Below are 19414 nucleotides of genomic sequence, written 5' to 3'. Positions count from 1 at the left end.
AAAGGGTGTGTGTGTAAGGATAATTGATCATTTTATATCGCATGATTTGCTATCAAATATGCAGTTCAGCTTTAGAAGTTGTTTAATTACTGAAAATGCTATATTCTCTTTTCTCTGTGGATGCATTAAACAAAAGATTTTGAATGCTAGGCATATTTTTTTATTTAACTAAGGCATTTGATTGTGTTGATTACAAAATATTACTTCAGAAGTTGGACCATTACGGAATACGGGGAGTAGCTCACAATTGGTTCACCTCTTTAACAACAGACAGTAAAAGGTCATTATTCACAATGTTGAGAATGGCTGGGATGTGCGGTCTGAGTGGGCTATGGTCAAGGAGGACGGGGGGCAGGGGGCAGGGATCAGTCTCTCTGAATGCGCTAATGTATTCATTGTCTTATCTATACCTGAAGGCTCCTGTTTGTGCTGAGGTCTACAATTTTCAGGACATAACTTGAGGTGTTTGATGGCATTAACAGTTTATTCTTTGTTGTATGTAAGAAAATTAATCTGCTTTACTAAATGTATGTTAAACGTGTTATCAAAATTCATCGGGAGCTTACCTGACTCGCTGCTTTATCAGTCTTTATTCCAAAAAATCTATGTCCAGTATCCGGTGAGCCGAAAATATAACCAAATGCCCTTGAATCGGACATATCTTGTGCAATAAATGATATTTTGTGAACAGGATGATGGTACAAGCAATCCTGTAAATAAAAATTGAGGAAGGATTTACAAAAAGGAAAGAAGATTTGTATAAAGGAAAAGCAGTGCTGTGCATCTTATTAAAAACAGTTTTCTAAATACAGCAGCATACACAGATTGTGACATTCAGCACCATTACATTTCAGAAGTTTCTGAGCTGTCTGTACAATCTCCCTACTCATTTTATTTCCCTTCAGTAAGTACAGATAAACACAATATGCAGAAAATGATCACGAATATTTACATTGTTTTTCAAGCTACTTGGAATACTTTTTTAAAAAATTGCACCTAACAAAACTTATCACACTGTAAGAGGTGGTTCAGATTTAAATTCATATCATTCTATTGACATCAGGAAATAAAATACACTAAGTGAAGAATCTTCTGTGTCAATTAGAATATGAAAAGACATATCAAAGTTTTCTGCGTGCTATGTTTGCTTTCTTCATAAGTCTTTTAAACAAGGAACAATTTGCACTCAAGAAATTTCCTTCTTAAATCTTATATTCATATTGGAAACAAGAACTGGGAGCACATGTTTTTAGAAATTCATAAATAAATGAGTAACAGACTGAACTGTCACAGCTAATGAAACAGTTTATTTTCTGAAATTTAATTTATGAACAAAGAAACTATTTCTATATGTGAGATCTGTGTGACTAACTTCTGTAATGAGTATAAATAACTCTCTCTCCCGTCCCTCTCCCCCCTCTCTCTCTTCACTTATTCTTTTGCCTACATGCACTGTGACATGGAGAGGGGGCAGGGAAGATAGAAGTGTCTGTAATGGGGAAAATGAATGACACATTATATGACTGCATCCAAAATTTCTATTTTTCTAAGCTGCTCTTTCTTTTACAGTTTTGAGATTTCTAACCAAATTATTTTTCATGAATTTAAATGGCAATCAATGATTCTCAAGTTCTTTCAGCTACCATTTGATAGGAGAATAATACACTCCTGGAAATGGAAAAAAGAACACATCGACACCGGTGTGTCAGACCCACCATACTTGCTCCGGACACTGCGAGAGGGCTGTACAAGCAATGATCACACGCACGGCACAGCGGACACACCAGGAACCGCGGTGTTGGCCGTCGAATGGCGCTAGCTGCGCAGCATTTGTGCACCGCCGCCGTCAGTGTCAGCCAGTTTGCCGTGGCATACGGAGCTCCATCGCAGTCTTTTAACATGGTAGAATGCCGCGACAGCGTGGACGTGAACCGTATGTGCATTTGACGGACTTTGAGCGAGGGCGTATAGTGGGCATGCGGGAGGCCGGGTGGACGTACCGCCGAATTGCTCAACACGTGGGGCGTGAGATCTCCACAGTACATCGATGTTGTCGCCAGTGGTCGGCGGAAGGTGCACGTGCCCGTCGACCTGGGACCGGACCGCAGCGACGCACGGATGCACGCCAAGACCGTAGGATCCTACGCAGTGCCGTAGAGGACAGCACCACCACTTCCCAACAAATTAGGGACACTGTTGCTCCTGGGGTATCGGCGAGGACCATTCGCAACCGTCTCCATGAAGCTGGGCTACGGTCCCACACACCGTTAGGCCGTCTTCCGCTCACGCCCCAACATCGTGCAGCCCGCCTCCAGTGGTGTCGCGACAGGCGTGAATGGAGGGACAAATGGAGACGTGTCATCTTCAGCGATGAGAGTCGCTTATGCCTTGGTGCCAATGATGGTCGTATGCGTGTTTGGTGCCGTGCAGGTGAGCGCCACAATCAGGACTGCATACGACCGAGGCACACAGGGCCAACACCCAGCATCATGGTGTGGGGTGCGATCTCCTACACTGGCCGTACACCTCTGGTGATTGTCGAGGGGACACTGAATAGTGCACGGTACATCCAAACCGTCATCGAACCCATCGTTCTACCATTCCTAGACCGGCAAGCGAACTTGCTGTTCCAACAGGACAATGCACGTCCGCATGTATCCCGTGCCACCCAACGTGCTCTAGAAGGTGTAAGTCAACTGCCCTGGCCAGCAAGATCTCCGGATCTGTCCCCCATTGAGCATATTTGGGACTGGATGAAGCGTCGTCTCACGCGGTCTGCACGTCCAGCACAAACGCTGGTCCAACTGAGGTGCCAGGTGGAAATGGCATGGCAAGCCGTTCCACAGGACTACATCTAGCATCTCTACGATCATCTCCATGGGAGAATAGCAGCCTGCATTGCTGCGAAAGGTGGATATACACTGTACTAGTGCCGACATTGTGCATGCTCTGTTGCCTGTGTCTATGTGCCTGTGGTTCTGTCAGTGTGATCATGTGATGTATCTGACCCCAGGAATGTGTCAATAAAGTTTCCCCTTCCTGGGACAATGAATTCACGGTGTTCTTATTTCAGTTTCCAGGAGTGTATGTAGGACATGAACTTTTATTTCCCATATAAGAAAGTCAATAACAAAATGTAATGCATGGTATTTAATGAAATGGCATGAATATTTGAGAATTAAATATCAAAATACAGTAGGCCTACTCATTAGAAAAACAAACATCAGCTGGTCCAATCATAACTATTACATCTAGTGGTTCACTGCAGCCTCCTGATGTGTCGCATTTCTTACATATTTTTACACACACACACATGTGACTTGAAGGTGAATGCTTGACCAAAACTAGCTGTCTGGAAATAAATATTGATAATAACAAGTTCTGATGGTTACAGGCTCTGCAGCCCTGACCACAAAAAATAATCGATTGTCATGGATAGTTGTCTTTTATTTTTTTCAACACAGCTCAGTTACTTCTTGCACAATTGATCAGCAAAAGCATTTGGTGTGATCAAAGTTGCAGACATAAGAAATACATCCAAAGACATCTGGAAAATTAGACTAGTGGAAAGAGAAAACAAGAATGGATTAATTATTGGACGTTACAGGACTTATCCATTTAATGAGCTGTCACTGAAATATGTTTTCAGTGTTTTGTGAAAAAATAACATGAAAGTATGCGAAAAACTTAAATTCTTGGTTCAGTAACTATCAAAAGCAGATATATCCAAAAGGATTTAATGGTTTTCATTACTGACTTGTCGCCCCTGGTAGTTGAGTGGTCAGTGCAACCGAATGTCATACCTAACGGCCCACGTTCGATTCCTGGCTGAGCTGGACATTTTCTCTGCTCAGGGACTGGGTGTTGTGTTGTCCTAATCATCATCATTTCATCCCCATCAACACGCAAGTCACCAAAGTGGCATCAACTCGAAAGACTTGCACCAGGCAAACGGTCTACCCAACGGGAGGCCGTAGTCACAGGGCATTTACATTATATTACTGACTTCTCTACAGGATAACCTGATGTTAGTCATTCTCACGGATTAGTGACCTCACACTGGAGAGTCAACATAGGGTTTGATAAGAAAAGTGGCATATTTTTGGAGAATCTCTCTTACTGAAGCAACAGCAATCAAAATTGAAGCTGCAGCTGCATTTCTAGGAAGTAGACACTTGTAACTGATGCATAGATGTTGTATACATCCGTTCCACTGAAGAAGTTGAGACTGTGGAGTTGGGTGTCATCCTGGGAAGAAATAAAAGAGTTTAACATCCAGTTCATTATGAGATCATTAGAGATGGAGCATTTGCTCAGATTAGACAGGGACAGGGAGCGAAACTGGGCGTGTTATGTTCAAAGAAACCATTTTGTTATTTGCCTTATTCAGTTTAGAAAAACCACAAAAAAAAAATTTGTATGATTGGAAGGGAATTTGGACCTCACCACTCATTAATGCAAAACTAGTATTTGACCACTACTTGTCAATAGATGTGCAAATCTAGTAATTGACTGACTGCTGATATTCACAGTTCTTATAGTGCACAATGTTCCATTTAAACTACCAATGAGTAGCATTCAAGCAGTGTCATGAGCACAACTGGGGATATACTTTCCCAGTGTGAACTTCTGATGGTGAGGTCTCAGGTTTCAGTTCACCCAAGTGTTAAGACCCATGAAATTCATTGCTGCCACCTGACAGAGATTCAACTGATCAATAGCAATCTGTGTGTGTTGGTTACATCTACACTGAAAAGCAATATTTACATTGTATATATAAAATATTTGCATTCTTGTAACAGCAGTATACAGGGCAGGATGCAATTTATTTTTCAAATATTTGCAATATTATAAGTTGCTAAAGTTACGAGATCATACATGAGTGTTTTGTGTTGCTAAGATAATCAATATGGGAGGATATTCTTTACTGAGAGATTAACTACATTGAACTTATTAAAATTGGTCAGAGCCCACAATCTTCTATGTAATTAATTTGAGCAGATTGAACACTGATGAATTTATTGTGGATAACTAATTACATTCAGACAGCAGTCTTGAAAGTTAAAAAATGAATACACATTAATTTCACACATTCATCACATCTATTAGAAAGTGGTCACATTTGAAAGTAACTCACTGAATTCAAACAAGGACACATCATGGGTTAGTCACATTTGAAAATAACTCACTGAACTCAAACATGGACACATCATGGGTTAATTACTATGTTGAATATACATTTTAACTACATGTTACTACAAAAGCAAATAAATAAATGTTTTCTTTTAAGTGTACCAAGTGTGAATATTTAAAAGTTTCTAAGAGTGTTATTAGGAATGATAAGTGAAAATATACATGTTCTATGTCTCACAGACAGGAAGAACTTAGAGGTGAGAGTAGCCTTGATAACTTCACAATGATGTAAAACAATCTAAAACACAATAAAATGATTGGATCTATTGTGTCACGTACCTTAGTGAAAGATAATGACACAGGAATGAAATTCAATATTGGAGAAAGTACCACTAGTGATGCTGACTATTCAGATACACAACAGAAAAAAACGTAGTAGCATAAAAACATACATGCAGACAGTAATACAGCAAGTGAGAATGAAAACTGTGCTGCTTTTTGAAAGTTAAGCAGTTCCAGCAATTAACAGTTTGCAAAAGAAATTCGAAGCTTCCAAGCCATTTTGAGAAGTGGGAAACAGATTTTCATCAATATCTTCTGTTCATGTAACTGTACAAGCAACAAGACTCTACTGTAGGTAGGTAACAAATAAAACACTTCATAGACGACTTTGAAATAATACTCTTCAAATGCCAAGATGAGTACTGCATTGGAAAATTTTGGGTGTGGTACAAGTAATGTAATTAGAACAGGTAACCCTCAGCAAGAGCAGACTGCTGTGGTATGCAAACAATCTAGCTCTCTTTGCCCTCAGTAGGGAAGAAGTACTAGGCTACAAAAAAACTGCCCAAAAACTGGGATTACAAATATTGTTTGAGAAAACTGAGATTATCTCCATGAAACCCATATAAGTATAAATGATCAGCTAATTAACACAGTGAAGCAATTTAAAAACCTGGAAGAAAAAAATCTGACAAAATCTATTCAAAAAAGCATCATGGATAAATAGTACCAACAAAATGAATAATGGACATTTTAGCCTTTTCAATACATAATAACAGATGTTTTTCAAAATCTAAAACTATAAAATCTGCTCTCTCTCAGATGCACTCTCAGCTTGTGAAAGTATATCATAATTAAAATGGAAAGTAGAACAGATCGGCTTCTCAAAACTAAAGGAAGAATCATCAGAACTTGTATACATAAAAAAATCAGCTAAAAGGAGCCTGGAACACCATCCAAAAGGGGCTGCCTATTGAAAAGTTGATCCAATCTTCATTATATCTTGAGACAGCCAGAAAACAGGATCTAGTCACAACTAGTGATGAGAAATCTCAGACAGGAGACAGGAAGATTATGGATTCAAAGAATCCAGCATGATATCAATGGAGTTGAACTCAAGATAACAAATACAGAGAACAAAGACAGAATTAACAACCTTCTGAAGACTCACAATTTTTCAGCAGAAATGACACATAGAGTGCCTACATAGGTTTTAGATTAATTGAGAAAATTACAATTGGCATGAATGAAAAGGTACTGGGTGCACTACAAGAATCAAACAATATGACCTTCAAGGAAGAAGTGAAAGTTGAGTGACTCATGTAGTCCAATGTGATGAAGAAAGCTAATGTTATTAGAAAGAAGCACAGCGTACTTATAGCACCACAGCTTATGAGCAGAGCACTCTTACATATAGCTCAACGTCTCCATGACAATACTATACGAAAGCAACCTTTATATAGACCAGAATCTGTGTTCTTAAATTACCAGTGTTGGTTGGAGAAACACAAAAAATCTGACAAACTCATGATACATACTATCAAGAGAATAAGTCTAAGCCCTTATGGATTCAGTTTTCTATTAGAAGACAATCAGAAAGTAATTCAGTTTGGAAAATGGGAGCTATATCTTAAGAACAGACCCAGATGAAACTGGTGAACCCTGTAGTTACACACACAAATATATTGCCCCCCCCCCCCTCCCAAGTCATTACAGAAGAAAATATGCCCAGCATAGGAACATCAGTTCATATAATCTCAGCATTTTTTCCCCTCTCTACAGATAGCATTCTGAAATTCTTTTCTGTACTGTATATTACATGCATAGAATAAATGACCATACACTCAAGTGCTAACATTAAAATAAAATTAGTAAAAAACAGTCTCAATTACACTGTAATTTATTAAAAGTATGACCAGTTTTGCCTCTAGTAGTAGGCCATCTTCAGATAATGCACCAACCGCCTCATGTTGACTAACACTGATTAAACTGCCGTTTTGCAACTGAGGTCAGCACAACTATTCCAGGTATCATCAACATGAGCTGCATGGTGCATTGTCTGCACATGGCCTACTACTAGAGACCAAAACCAGTCATATTTTTAATAAATGACTATGTGACTGAGACAGTTTCTCACTAACCTTAATTAACTGACAGATCACTGTTTCCCAATAATGTTATCTAAAATAATAATGTTAAAATGCCTAATAGTCACATTTTATGTGACTAACATCTGCCCATCATTTAAGCAACAAGAAAAGAATTCAACATGCTGCAACAACTGAATTTTTAGGGACGTCTACCAGTGGCAACTTTTGGTGCTTATTTAGAGGTGAAATGTCACACAAGTTTCTAACAACTTCCACTGTAGGCAAGATGACACCCTACATGTGAAGACTTACTTTTAAAAATCTAAGATATGAAATCATCTTATTGCCAGTAAGAAAATATCAGTGCCTCCAATTTCATTTCACATAATGCTCACGAATCAAAAAATAGTTAAATACAGGCTTACACAAGTATATCAGCAACTGTTGTTCTTGTGCATCATTCACAAAAGGAATAGGATAGAGTAAAAGCAACAGCTGTACAATATATTCCTGCCAGCATCTTGCACAGTACTAATGCAGAAGTAACGGCCTTAATAAAGAACAAGCACTGTGGTAAATTAGCTGAAATACAGTGTACTGTTGTGGTTAGACATCTGCAACACACTGTGTAATATATATGTAAAATGAGAGGACTGTGCATGGTTATCTCAGCATCCCTCAGCAGAAATGATTGAAAACATGTCTTCTGATTAACAGAATGAAACAAGATTTAAAATGTCATTATGAACTGTCTTAGAACAAATAAGACATAGAAAATACTCAAGGAGGAGATATGTGCTAGATACAAAAAAGCTAGGAAATAGCCAAGCACTATCAGATTTAATTGCTGTAAGACGATGTTCACAAATTTACAATAATTTACTGGTGAAATCACTGCAATGACATGACACTTCCACTAATTGTATAAATCTCAGAGAAATGATTGCTTGAAAATGTGACTTAATTAAATCTGACAGTGTGATGTGGTCATCATTCTGAAAGAAAAAAAAAATTAATGGCTCATGGTTATGTCAATGATCAGAAGTAGTGAAATGCTGTCACATTATTTAAATAGTTGATGAAATATGTTTCATAAGCTTCTTGTTTTGTCACTGATACCAGCTTGAGACAGCTACTGATATTTATATTGTCCTGATTTTATTTCAATTCCTGAGAAACAAAATTAACGATTTCTCTCAGTGTGTCTAATAATGTCAATTATAAGTTTTTTCCTTGAGTTTTTAAGTTTCTGTGGAAAAGGTTACTAATTATGCAAGAAGTAGAAGGAGGAGGAGGAGGAGGAGGAGGAGGAGAAGAAGAAACAACCAACACAACAGCAACATAACATTAGAAGGAACAATAAGATGCTGTGTATTATGAAAATATTGTTCCAAATATTAATGGAGTATCAGTAATGAAATATTTCCTCACCTCTCACAAGAAAATTCACTTTCAAGATTATTACAAAATAGACATTTATATTCTTCAATTTACTATTTCTAGTAATTCACAGTGAAAACAAAAAATGTAACATGTTTTAAATTTTTAATATCTACTAAAGATAAAAAATAGTTTTAATCCAGCTAATTATACGAATACCAATCTGTACTGACATTTGTGTTGAAGACTATGAGGAAATTAAAACTACTGCTAACAAAATATTGTTTCTTTCTTACCCCTGTCTTTTCATCCCTGAGACGCAAACCATCTATGGCAATATTTATGTTGATCCTTTGCTTGTGTTCTCCAGCAGCTCTGATTGCCATTTTGAGATCTGCCAAAGCCTCTTGACACATTCGGTCACCACGAGCTTCGTTAACCTCCAAAATTCCAATCAATTTAGCCTTGAAGCTCACCCCTTCTCCCAAGAATCTTGAGGGCTCATTCTTATCTGAGAAAAAGAGAGATAAGTGCATAAATACTTGTTCTTAATTGTACATAAGATTATCAGAGAGGTTTTAAAATACAAAATTTTCTATAAATACAAGTTATTAGCTATTACAAATTCACAGCTGAAGCATCTTAACTTTATTATAAGTCAACAGACAGGTGAGATACCATGTTCACATGACATAATAACATTGCTTTTGTCTAGAGATCACATACAGGTAAAACAACATACTGACACCTTAGTTAATACTGTCAGACGTGGCCTTTTTTTTTCATTCATAGTCCTGTGTTGCCTGCAGCAACAGAGTTGACATCAGCTCAGTAATTTCATTATTTAAGTGCTTGTGCTAGCACATGCAGCATGGCTAATAACAACATGCATCTAGATGAAACGTGTGGAACAAAAATGTGCAAGTGACACATTTTATGTGCTGCTAAAATTACACAAGTTCATGAAAATCTAAGGCTTACTCACATTTACAGGGACTGGTTTTCTTCCTTAAAGTTTGCATGAGATGAGTATTTTTTCATACACACACTTATAACCACTATAGTATGACTGAAGTGTCTGCTTAAACAGCAGTAATGGCTTCTAGCAGTTTAGGCAACACCATGTCATGCCCATGGGCTCTTATCACACAAACAAGATCATGTTGCACACAGGCAAGAGGTGTAAGTATTAACAACATCCTATCACTAACACGTATCCTACACTCCGGCATCTGCATTGATTTTCACTCCTAAGAAGGGTTATACACATTTCATTGATCCAGAGTGTGTGGGAAGGGAGGGGAGTGAGGGTGAGTCGTGCCATGCTCAGTGCTGCTGCCAGCACACCCCTGGATCAATACCCAGCATTCAGTGTACAGTGGGGCTTCACAGAGGATGGACAGCTTTGCATGTTTCAGTAACAGGCACACAAACTGATTTATATCAAGCTTTGTAAACTGCAGTGCTAGGCTGTGATTTGCGTTGTGTTTTCTTATTTACGTGTGTTCAATAAAGTTTCCCCTGTTTATGCATGACATACATTGAAATTATCAAAAACAGTTTCTGGTATGAATGCTTACCACCAGATACGTATATTTGTAAAAGATAAATAACAGTAGTAAATACACTATCCACGTAACTCTTCATAAGTAAATAGTATTAAATTTAGAGTTGTACTACTAATCATTATTTAACTTGTTGACTGATTGGTTGTATAATTGCATGCTGATGACAACTGCCTGACACTATGTAAATAACTTAGTGTATTTTACAGCAACATTTCTTACAAACTCTACCTGTGCTCATACTTTTACCACTGCCATAAAAGGCATAACTATATTTCTTCAGAAATTCTTTCCAAACATGAACAACACAACTTATTAATACTGAATGAAAATTTCGTTACAAACACAATACTGCAAAAATATCTCTCAATTTTCATTTACTTTTGTTTATTACTTTTACATATTAAGAAATAACTGAATGAGTGACAGTAATTGTTTTCCACTTCCACCTTGAACTAAAGTTGTTTATGGTACACTACAGTTGATATTTTCTTCACAATTTTCTGTGATTAAGATAGAAGAGCTATGGGGACCGAAAGAAATATGTTACTGTTGATTTTGTAGTGGTATGCCATAGTTTGAAAGTGAAAACTAAAGAAGCATTATCACCAACTTTTTAAGATTACATTTTTTAGGTAGTATATTCCTTTTGAGGCATTCTGCATGCTGACTGGCTGTAAACTATACCAGTGACAGAGTAACTGAGTAAAATGTCTTAAACATAATAATATTATTATTATTAATAACGCATTCAGTACTGGTACATAATTTGAAACTTGACAAGCAATTTAATTTTTAAGGATTTATGACTAGGATTTAATTTCTTACGAACTTTTGGTTGCATGTATATTTCTTGACATTACACTCAAGTAATTGGATTACAAAAAAAACACCAACATCTGTTGTCCATAATTACTGTGGCAGAAGACAAAAGTAAGGAATCAGAATGTCATCATACAAAAGGTATAAAACTTGTTGCACATATTTATTGGAAAACTCTTGTCTTCATTTTGAAAAATTCTAAGCTACCTAACTGGTTTGTTGCAAACAGTGGACAGCAGTATTTCTTTTCTTATCATATTCTAAGGATCAGATTAATCTGACAGGGAGAAAACAATAGTTTCTCCAGTAAAACAACTAATAATTTCTGAGTATCAGTCTACTGTAATAAGGAGAGTTTGCAAGGCACTGATTAGATTAGATTAGATTTACTTTCATTCCAATTAATCTATAGTGGGGAGATCCTCAAGGATGTAGAACATGTCAGAAAAACAATAATACATGACAATTATTTACAGCTGAATCAAGTAAGCTAATGTACCTTCCACAGGTCCCAAGTGGAATGTTTTTTTTTTTTTTTTTTTTTTTTTTTTAAGGAACACTATATGAAAGAATCATTTTACAAACTCTCATTTACTAAGATTGCATTAATGCACTGAATACACACACACACACACACACACACACACACACACACACACACACACACACACACACACACACACACCACTTATTTACAATGAACATACTAACAAATCAGTTGGTTCTACTGATAAATACATCAATGGAGTAGAAGGAGTTGGCCACCAATAAAACCTTTAGGCTTCTCTTAAACTGAATTTCATTGGTTGTTGAGCTTTTTATGGCTACAAGCAACTACTGAAAATGTGTGTTCCTGAACAATGCACACCTTTTTGTACAAGAGTAAGTTACTTTAAATCCTTGTGATCCTTGTGATGTAGGTTAATGCCACAAAAATAATATACTTCATGCAAAAGCATAAAACATAACGATATCCATTTTGCTACATTCACAAGTGTATGTTGCCTTCACAAACTACAACATTCTAGTAACTTTTAATGAAATGTATTGTAACTGTTTTCTTCAACCAGTAGACAATTCCTGACCAAAACTTATTACATACTCAGTTGTAACAAAATCTGGTTTAAATGTGAAACAAGTAGTTCTGTAGACATGCTAAAGTCCATCAAGAAAAATTATCCTCTTCAAGAAAATTAAGAGCTACAAGCAGTTCCAGTCCTATAGCAATAAATTGAACAACAACATGTGGAATAATGTTTCCTGTCTGCAAGTAGCATACCAATTAGACACTACCTAAATGAGCTATCCTTTAAACAGGAAAATGCTTTACAGATTTCTTGCATTCTCAAATTTGTTTGTAATCTCAAGCTTTTAATGACTTCTTCTGATGTCAACATACAGAGTTATCAGCCGGAAGTGTGGTATTTTATTTAGTTAGCTGAGTTATGTTGTGGAGATGTAATGAAGTCATGCTGTGTTACAGTAGTGTCTGATGCCGCAACATTGGTAGTCACGCTAATTTCACTAGATGGTGGATAACTCAGCTTATATCTCTGTACACTTTCAGCACCATGTGAGCATTCCCATGCATGACTTGATACTGAAAGGCTTCTAAAAACTTTGAACTAAAAAGAGGCCAAAATGAATGAAAAGGTAATTTTGCAAATTTATTACTATTTGCCTTGTGTTTACTACTGACAAGAAAAAAGAGTAGGATTGTAATTTGTTCACTACTACCTTGCCCCCCCCCCCCCCCCCCCCCCACACACACACAAACACTTTTCATGATAGACTGTGACAAGGAATAAAATATGCACTAACTGTTCTTACTTCTTATGTAATTCAATACTTATTTTACTTAGATCCAAAATTAAGTAAATAAAAGGTAGCCATCCAAGGCTGGTACTACTTGAAGTAGTTTGGGTATCATGCATGTATAGTTCCCTGGATTAAGTTGAAGCTATGCTCAAAACATATCTCAACTGAGCTTCAAAATGGCTATTAATCAGTGAACACTGAACTATGCAATATTTTATAGCAAGGATTAGTATTTCCTTCACTGTCAAAAGCTCAATCGCTGATGTCACAGTGCAAACTTGCATGTGCCGCATCTTACCTAGGTTATTTGGACAAGACCCTCTTTGACCACGCAGAGGAAAGGAAAGAATTTAATAACATCATACCACACATAAACCAATGTCACTAAGGCTTTTAACAACACTTGACATTTCTTTGAGCACTTGCTCATTGTAAGGACACAATTACCACTACGTAAATTTTTCCTCTACTTTTGAGTGGATTACAATAATGTATTCAAAAAAATTTTTACATCATGATTTCATTGATAGTAACAAACCAAAATGCTATTATCCCCATGCATCTTTGTGATGAGTCCAAAAGTGCTTATTAAACTAGTCTTACATATACATATGATAAATGCCTAATGCCAAGACACCTGGCTAATGCTATTTTCCTTCTTCTTCTTATCATCATCATGATGCTCATCATCATCATCATCCATTTTCTAGGCACTTTCTGTTATCTTACTGTTGTTTCTACTGGACTTTTTGTTATCACTCCTTACATCTTAACTATTTCAGGTCTACTTCTTCTTGGCACTTTCCCTTCCACGCACCTTTAAAGCAAGGTTTTATTTTTTTCTGGTGTTCTTTTCATCATTATATTGCCATACTTCTTGATTTTACAACTGTTTGTGTACATGCTGAACAATACACAGATGATGACAAGTTTTCCCCTATTAGCCTCAGTTCAAATTTTATTTGTTGTGGCCCTCTGCCTCACATTTCAGAGAAACCAAGTGTTAGTGTTTTCATTTTTCTCTACCTACATGATTCTAGACCAATGTTTAGATTAACACAGTAAGGACCACAGTGACTGCTGCAGTCCCCAAACTTCCTGCTTATACAATGAAGGAGGAAATCAGATTATCATCTGTTTCAGAAATAGTCACTGATTTCAAAACCATCGTCAATTTTGGCATAATATTCTTCAAGCAGCCTCAGAATTTTTCTTCAATCAAACTGGAAGCAGGAACATCCATTTAGGTGGCTATCTAAAGTGCCAAAAGAATGAACAACTGACTTCAAGCCATAATGTATTGCAAATACTAGAAAGAAGGGTCCTTTATTGTATGATTATATGATTGCGGAACCAACACTGGTAGCAGTTACTTCTGTAAAATATCTGGGAGTATGCGTACGGAACGATTTGAAGTGGAATGATCATATAAAATTAATTGTTGGTAAGGTGGGTGCCAGGTTGAGATTCATTGGGAGAGTCCTCAGAAAATGTAGTCCATCAACAAAGGAGGTGGCTTACAAAACACTCGTTCGACCTATACTTGAGTATTGCTCATCAGTGTGGGATCTGTACCAGGTCGGGTTGACAGAGGAGATAGAGAAGATCCAAAGAAGAGCGGCGTGTTTCGTCACAGGGTTATTTGGTAAGCGTGATAGCTTTACAGAGATGTTTAGCAAACTGAAGTGGCAGATTCTGCAAGAGAGGCGCTCTGCAACACGGTGTAGCTTGCTGTCCAGGTTTCGAGAGGGTGTGTTTCTGGATGAGGTATCGAATATATTGCTTCCCTCTACTTATACCTCTCGAGGAGATCACGAATGTAAAATTAGAGAGATTCGAGTGCGCACGAAGGCTTTCTGGCAATAAAGGGAGGTAATGACAGTGGCACGTAAAGTGCCCTCCGCCACACACTGTTGGGTGACTTGCGGAGTATAAATGTAGATGTAGAACTGCTTTGAAATAACGCACTGTGAAGTAACAATCAAACAAACCACACTCAGGGATTCTTCAATCACTGATTATCAGTGAAATCAATGTGTGCCTGTAATTTCTATGGGGTGCAGAAGTGATAACAAAAGTGTGTTCTGCACCTTCCCCTTCCTATCCAATAAGATTTCCCACCTGTCTGATTATTTCTGGTGCTTTCATTAAATTTCTGCTTCACTTTTAAATTTGTTATGAAGACTTTTGTAGTTAATTGGTCACATCTATACCATTTCTGTGGAATACAATAATGTTAGCTTTTCCCCATACAAGTATTGGTTATTTAACTAACATCTAGCTGTTTAAGGAGTAGGTATGAACATCTCTGGTTGTTTTTTCTTCACACGGTCATTTCTTCCTAGACCTACTAACTAGGACCACCTCTTTTGTAGTCACATTTACAGCTAAACATTTAGAGAGTTTTGTTAGTATCTTACAGAAGATGTACTGATATTAGAAAATCTTCTACTGAATCTTTAAATGTGATATATGTCAGTAAAATATGAAGCGAAAATGTGAGAATGAATTAATTTTAAACTGTTTGATAAAAAAGAATAAGTAATGAAGAAGATGGGTATCTCACAATGGGATACAAATTAGTTACACCACAACAAAATTTTGTCAATGAAATGAAATTACCGTATGGTAATATTAGTTGGGAGACCCCCACTGGGGTTGTTTGGCCACTTGGTACAAGTCTTTATTTTATGTCAGTTTGGTGATTTGCACATTGATGAAGATGAGCTTTGTCAGTAGGATACCATTAACAATTCCTTTCCAGTGCTTAACTGTTTTGTATAACTGCTACAGCAAGTGGCATATGATCATATACACCAGAAGATGTAACTTAAAAGTTGCAAAACTGGTTGTGTGAGTCTAATCAACTTCAGCAAATGCAGCTATTGTGTACTATTGGACTTTTCATTCAGGACTGGATAGTGTCTTTAAAAGAGGTTATCAGATGAACATCATCAACAAAAGAAAAACAAAAGCACAGGAGCATAATCAAATTAAATCAGGCAATGCTGAAGGAATTAGGCAAGAAAATATGACAATAAAAGTTTTTTTTTTCCGGGAAGTAAAATAACTGATGGCTGGAGTAGAGAGGATGTAAACCACAGACAGGTAATAGAAGGAAAAATATTTCAGAAAAAGAGAATTTTTTAACATCCAATATAAATTTAAGTGTTAGGAGGTAAATTCTCTAAGTATCTGTACAGAGTATAGCCTTGTATGGGTGTGTAATGTGGGTGATAAGCAATTCAAACAAGAAGAGAATAGAAGTGTTTGAAATGTGGTCCTACAGAAAAATAGTGAAAATTAGATGGGAGATCAAATAACTAATGAGGAGGTACTGCATCAAACTGGGGAGAAAAGATATTTATAGCACAACATGACTAAAAAAAGGAATCAGTTTATCCTGAAGATTTTGAATCTAATAATGGAGGGTAGTGTGCAGGATAAAAATTGTAGAGGCAGACCAAGGCTTCTATACAGCACACAGGTTTAAATGACTGTAGGTTGTCATAGGTAGACAGAGATAAACCAGCATGGAAAACAGGATCAAACAAGTCTTCAGACAGAAGACTAGTTTGCAAAATAAAACAGATCTGACACTTTCTACTTTTATGAGTCTCTATGTGCTTATGATAAATGGTACCCCCATTCTACACATATGCTAGCTTATTGACCACAAAACACAAGCTGTGTAAGTTGCAACTTTACAGGCATGTATAAACCAAGAAAAAGACACAACTACTTTTATTCATACACAATGAGTTAAAAGGCTGTATATAGATTAATCCACGTAAGTATACATAAAACTGCAAATCACTGAGACGCTTTCAAATATATAGAAGTTAAAGATGCAACATTGTACTGTTTCCCATTTGGCAGTGCAAAGGGAGGCCATTGGAAACAATAATACGAAGACATCAGCTGTAAATAATGGTGAGGAACAATACATGAGAAACAAAGTTATTGCATATAAACATGGAATGTGACATACTTCATTCATATTGCAGTGGTTGGTAGTTGCAAAATATACCAATAAATGGCAGCTCTATCCTAATTTCAAATTCTCACTAATAGCTAGTTTGTCAGGACAGTGGTAAGCAGCAAAAACTTGGCGGTTAGTAGTAGGAACATGTGTGGTATTTGTGACAGGAAAATGCTTTTCAGTGTTGAATTGCCCAAATCTAAGGATGATGTGGATAATTAAAAGTCAGATAAAGATCCTGAATATGTTCCTCAATGCAAATGCACTAATATGATAAACTGAAACAATTTGGACTTTTAAATTTGTATTTTTGAGAAGTTTGACAGAACTGTTTTGATACTTTACTCAGCACATAAACAGTGGTAAGACAATGCTAACCCATGAGAGATGTACCCAGTTCGCTAATAAAAAATGTTAAATTTACAATGATGTATTTTTAAGAATAAAATTTTGGATACATTTTATAGTTTTAGAAATATCTCAGTACCCTACAAATATTTGAAAACAATGAGTTACCTGGATAAAAAGACCACTATGGATGTACTTGAAATATCTTATTTATGAGATTTTACTTAAACCTTACAGCACAATTTCTCAAAACAATTAACTTGTCCCTTACCACAGTTTACAGCCAAGGTCTTCATGTATTATTTGAAGCAATTGCAGAAATGATAGGGCAACCTCCAACTGAAGGAAAGGAACATGAATTTTTATTACTTTGTCTTGTGGAGCTCTCTCACATTTTCTTATTTGTCCTCTTTCTCATATTCTTGAGCACCTATTTCATTAATTTGTCCTTGTCTTGTTGTATCTTCATTTCAGTTTGCTTCTATAATACAGCCACTGTAGTTTCAATACATAGCTAGGCCATGGAGTTCATTGTTTATGTATCCCTAACAGGCATCAACATGTGTAGTTTCATACATATCAGTTGAGATACACAGACTGACTGTACAGAAAATGGCCTTCAAAAAATTGAATGTTACTGGCAGTAGCAACAACTACACTATGTGATCAAAAGTATGTTTTTGTGGGAGACCAGATACTTTTGATCACATAGTGTATCTGGTTTGTTGTTGATTAGTTTCACAACTTCTAGGCCTGCTAACAAATATGTAATCATAGATTTCTTTCAGTGTCTTAATTTGACTAGGATTATATTTATATTACAACAAAATGTAGACATTATAATCAGAAATGCTACACTTGTCTTTAGCTCTTTTTTTCGTTTTGGTATTCAGCCTTGTGTATACTATTAATTTAATTTTTTCATAGCTGAAAGTTTCCAACATGACCAAATCATCATCTATGTGTTTATTATTGCATTTACTTTCTATTTATATATTTCTGGTCTCATAATGCCATCTATTACAACTGTACACAGTGAATCCAATATAATACTTCTTTATTTTAACCCCACTGTCTGAAATTTTACACTAATTCCCCCTGGTTCTGTGTGTGTGTGTGTGTGTGTGTGTGTGTGTGTGTGTGTGTGTGTGTGTGTGTGTGTGTATGTGTGTGTGCCATACTGGACATCAAGTCTGGAAAGTATGGTCCATTCATGCCATGACCTTTGTTAGCGGTTTGAATCAGTACTAAGTTTATGTTACATATGCAATTTAATTACAAATGCAAGAAACACGAGACAATCTGATAGTCTCTTCAGAATCAGTGAGAATGATATATTTGTGAAACATTTGTTTACTGACAGTCTTATAAGTTCTACTCTGGCAGAAGATTCACGATGGACAATTTTAGGGTACTTATCAGTCATTATAACTGACTTGCTGTGTTTAGTTGGCAAAAACAAGACCAACAATTTGATCTATTACACTAAGTGATATCAGTTAAATACTTCATTACTTTTTGCATACTATTAATTATGGAATTGCTACAGATTATTTCAAGTTATGAAAAATTTGTGTAAGACGTATTCCCATACAGGCTTTTTTATAACAATGCCAGAGCTCAGGCTGCTGAGAAAACAAAATTTCTATAACAGTTTGAAGGGGAAAACCTTGGTCACACATCTAACTGCTTAAATCTATCTCCTTCTGATTATCACATTTCATGAAATTGAAGGACATGAAGAAATTGGTTTTCACCTTTTTCAGTCTCTGATGACAAACGAACATGAGTGAGTGTTACAAAAATTTATCGCATGATATAACTTGGATAGTATGACTTTTTGGAGACTGAAAATCTCCTCTACAAAAACCAACATGGATTCCAAAAATCAGAGATCTTGAAAACTCAGCTCACTCTGCTCATTCATGGGATCTAGAGCACTTTAGTCAGTTTCCAGTCCTATGATGTGTACCTGGACTTCAGGAGTTCCACAC

General features: G+C 36.5%; 1 protein-coding gene across 3 annotated transcripts in view; it reads right to left on the bottom strand.

Moving 5' to 3' along the window:
* LOC126365909 (protein disabled) overlaps positions 1-19414 on the bottom strand; it is a 467529-nt gene that overhangs the window by 72557 nt on the left and 375558 nt on the right. For 2 of the 3 annotated variants that reach the window (XM_050008634.1, XM_050008633.1), the window contains exons 3-4: positions 9182-9396; positions 567-710 (exon numbers count right to left, since the gene is read on the bottom strand). In XM_050008634.1, the coding sequence (XP_049864591.1) occupies positions 567-710; positions 9182-9396 (359 nt within the window). Of the gene's footprint in view, positions 1-566; positions 711-9181; positions 9397-9870; positions 10216-19414 lie in introns of those variants that run through there. The other variant, XM_050008635.1, reaches the window with a different exon arrangement.

The sequence above is a fragment of the Schistocerca gregaria genome, chromosome 4 (assembly GCF_023897955.1).
Source record: "Schistocerca gregaria isolate iqSchGreg1 chromosome 4, iqSchGreg1.2, whole genome shotgun sequence".
Taxonomy (NCBI): Eukaryota; Metazoa; Arthropoda; class Insecta; order Orthoptera; family Acrididae; genus Schistocerca; species Schistocerca gregaria.
Note: the sequence above shows the minus strand (reverse complement) of the source record. Positions and strands in the feature narration are given on the sequence as shown.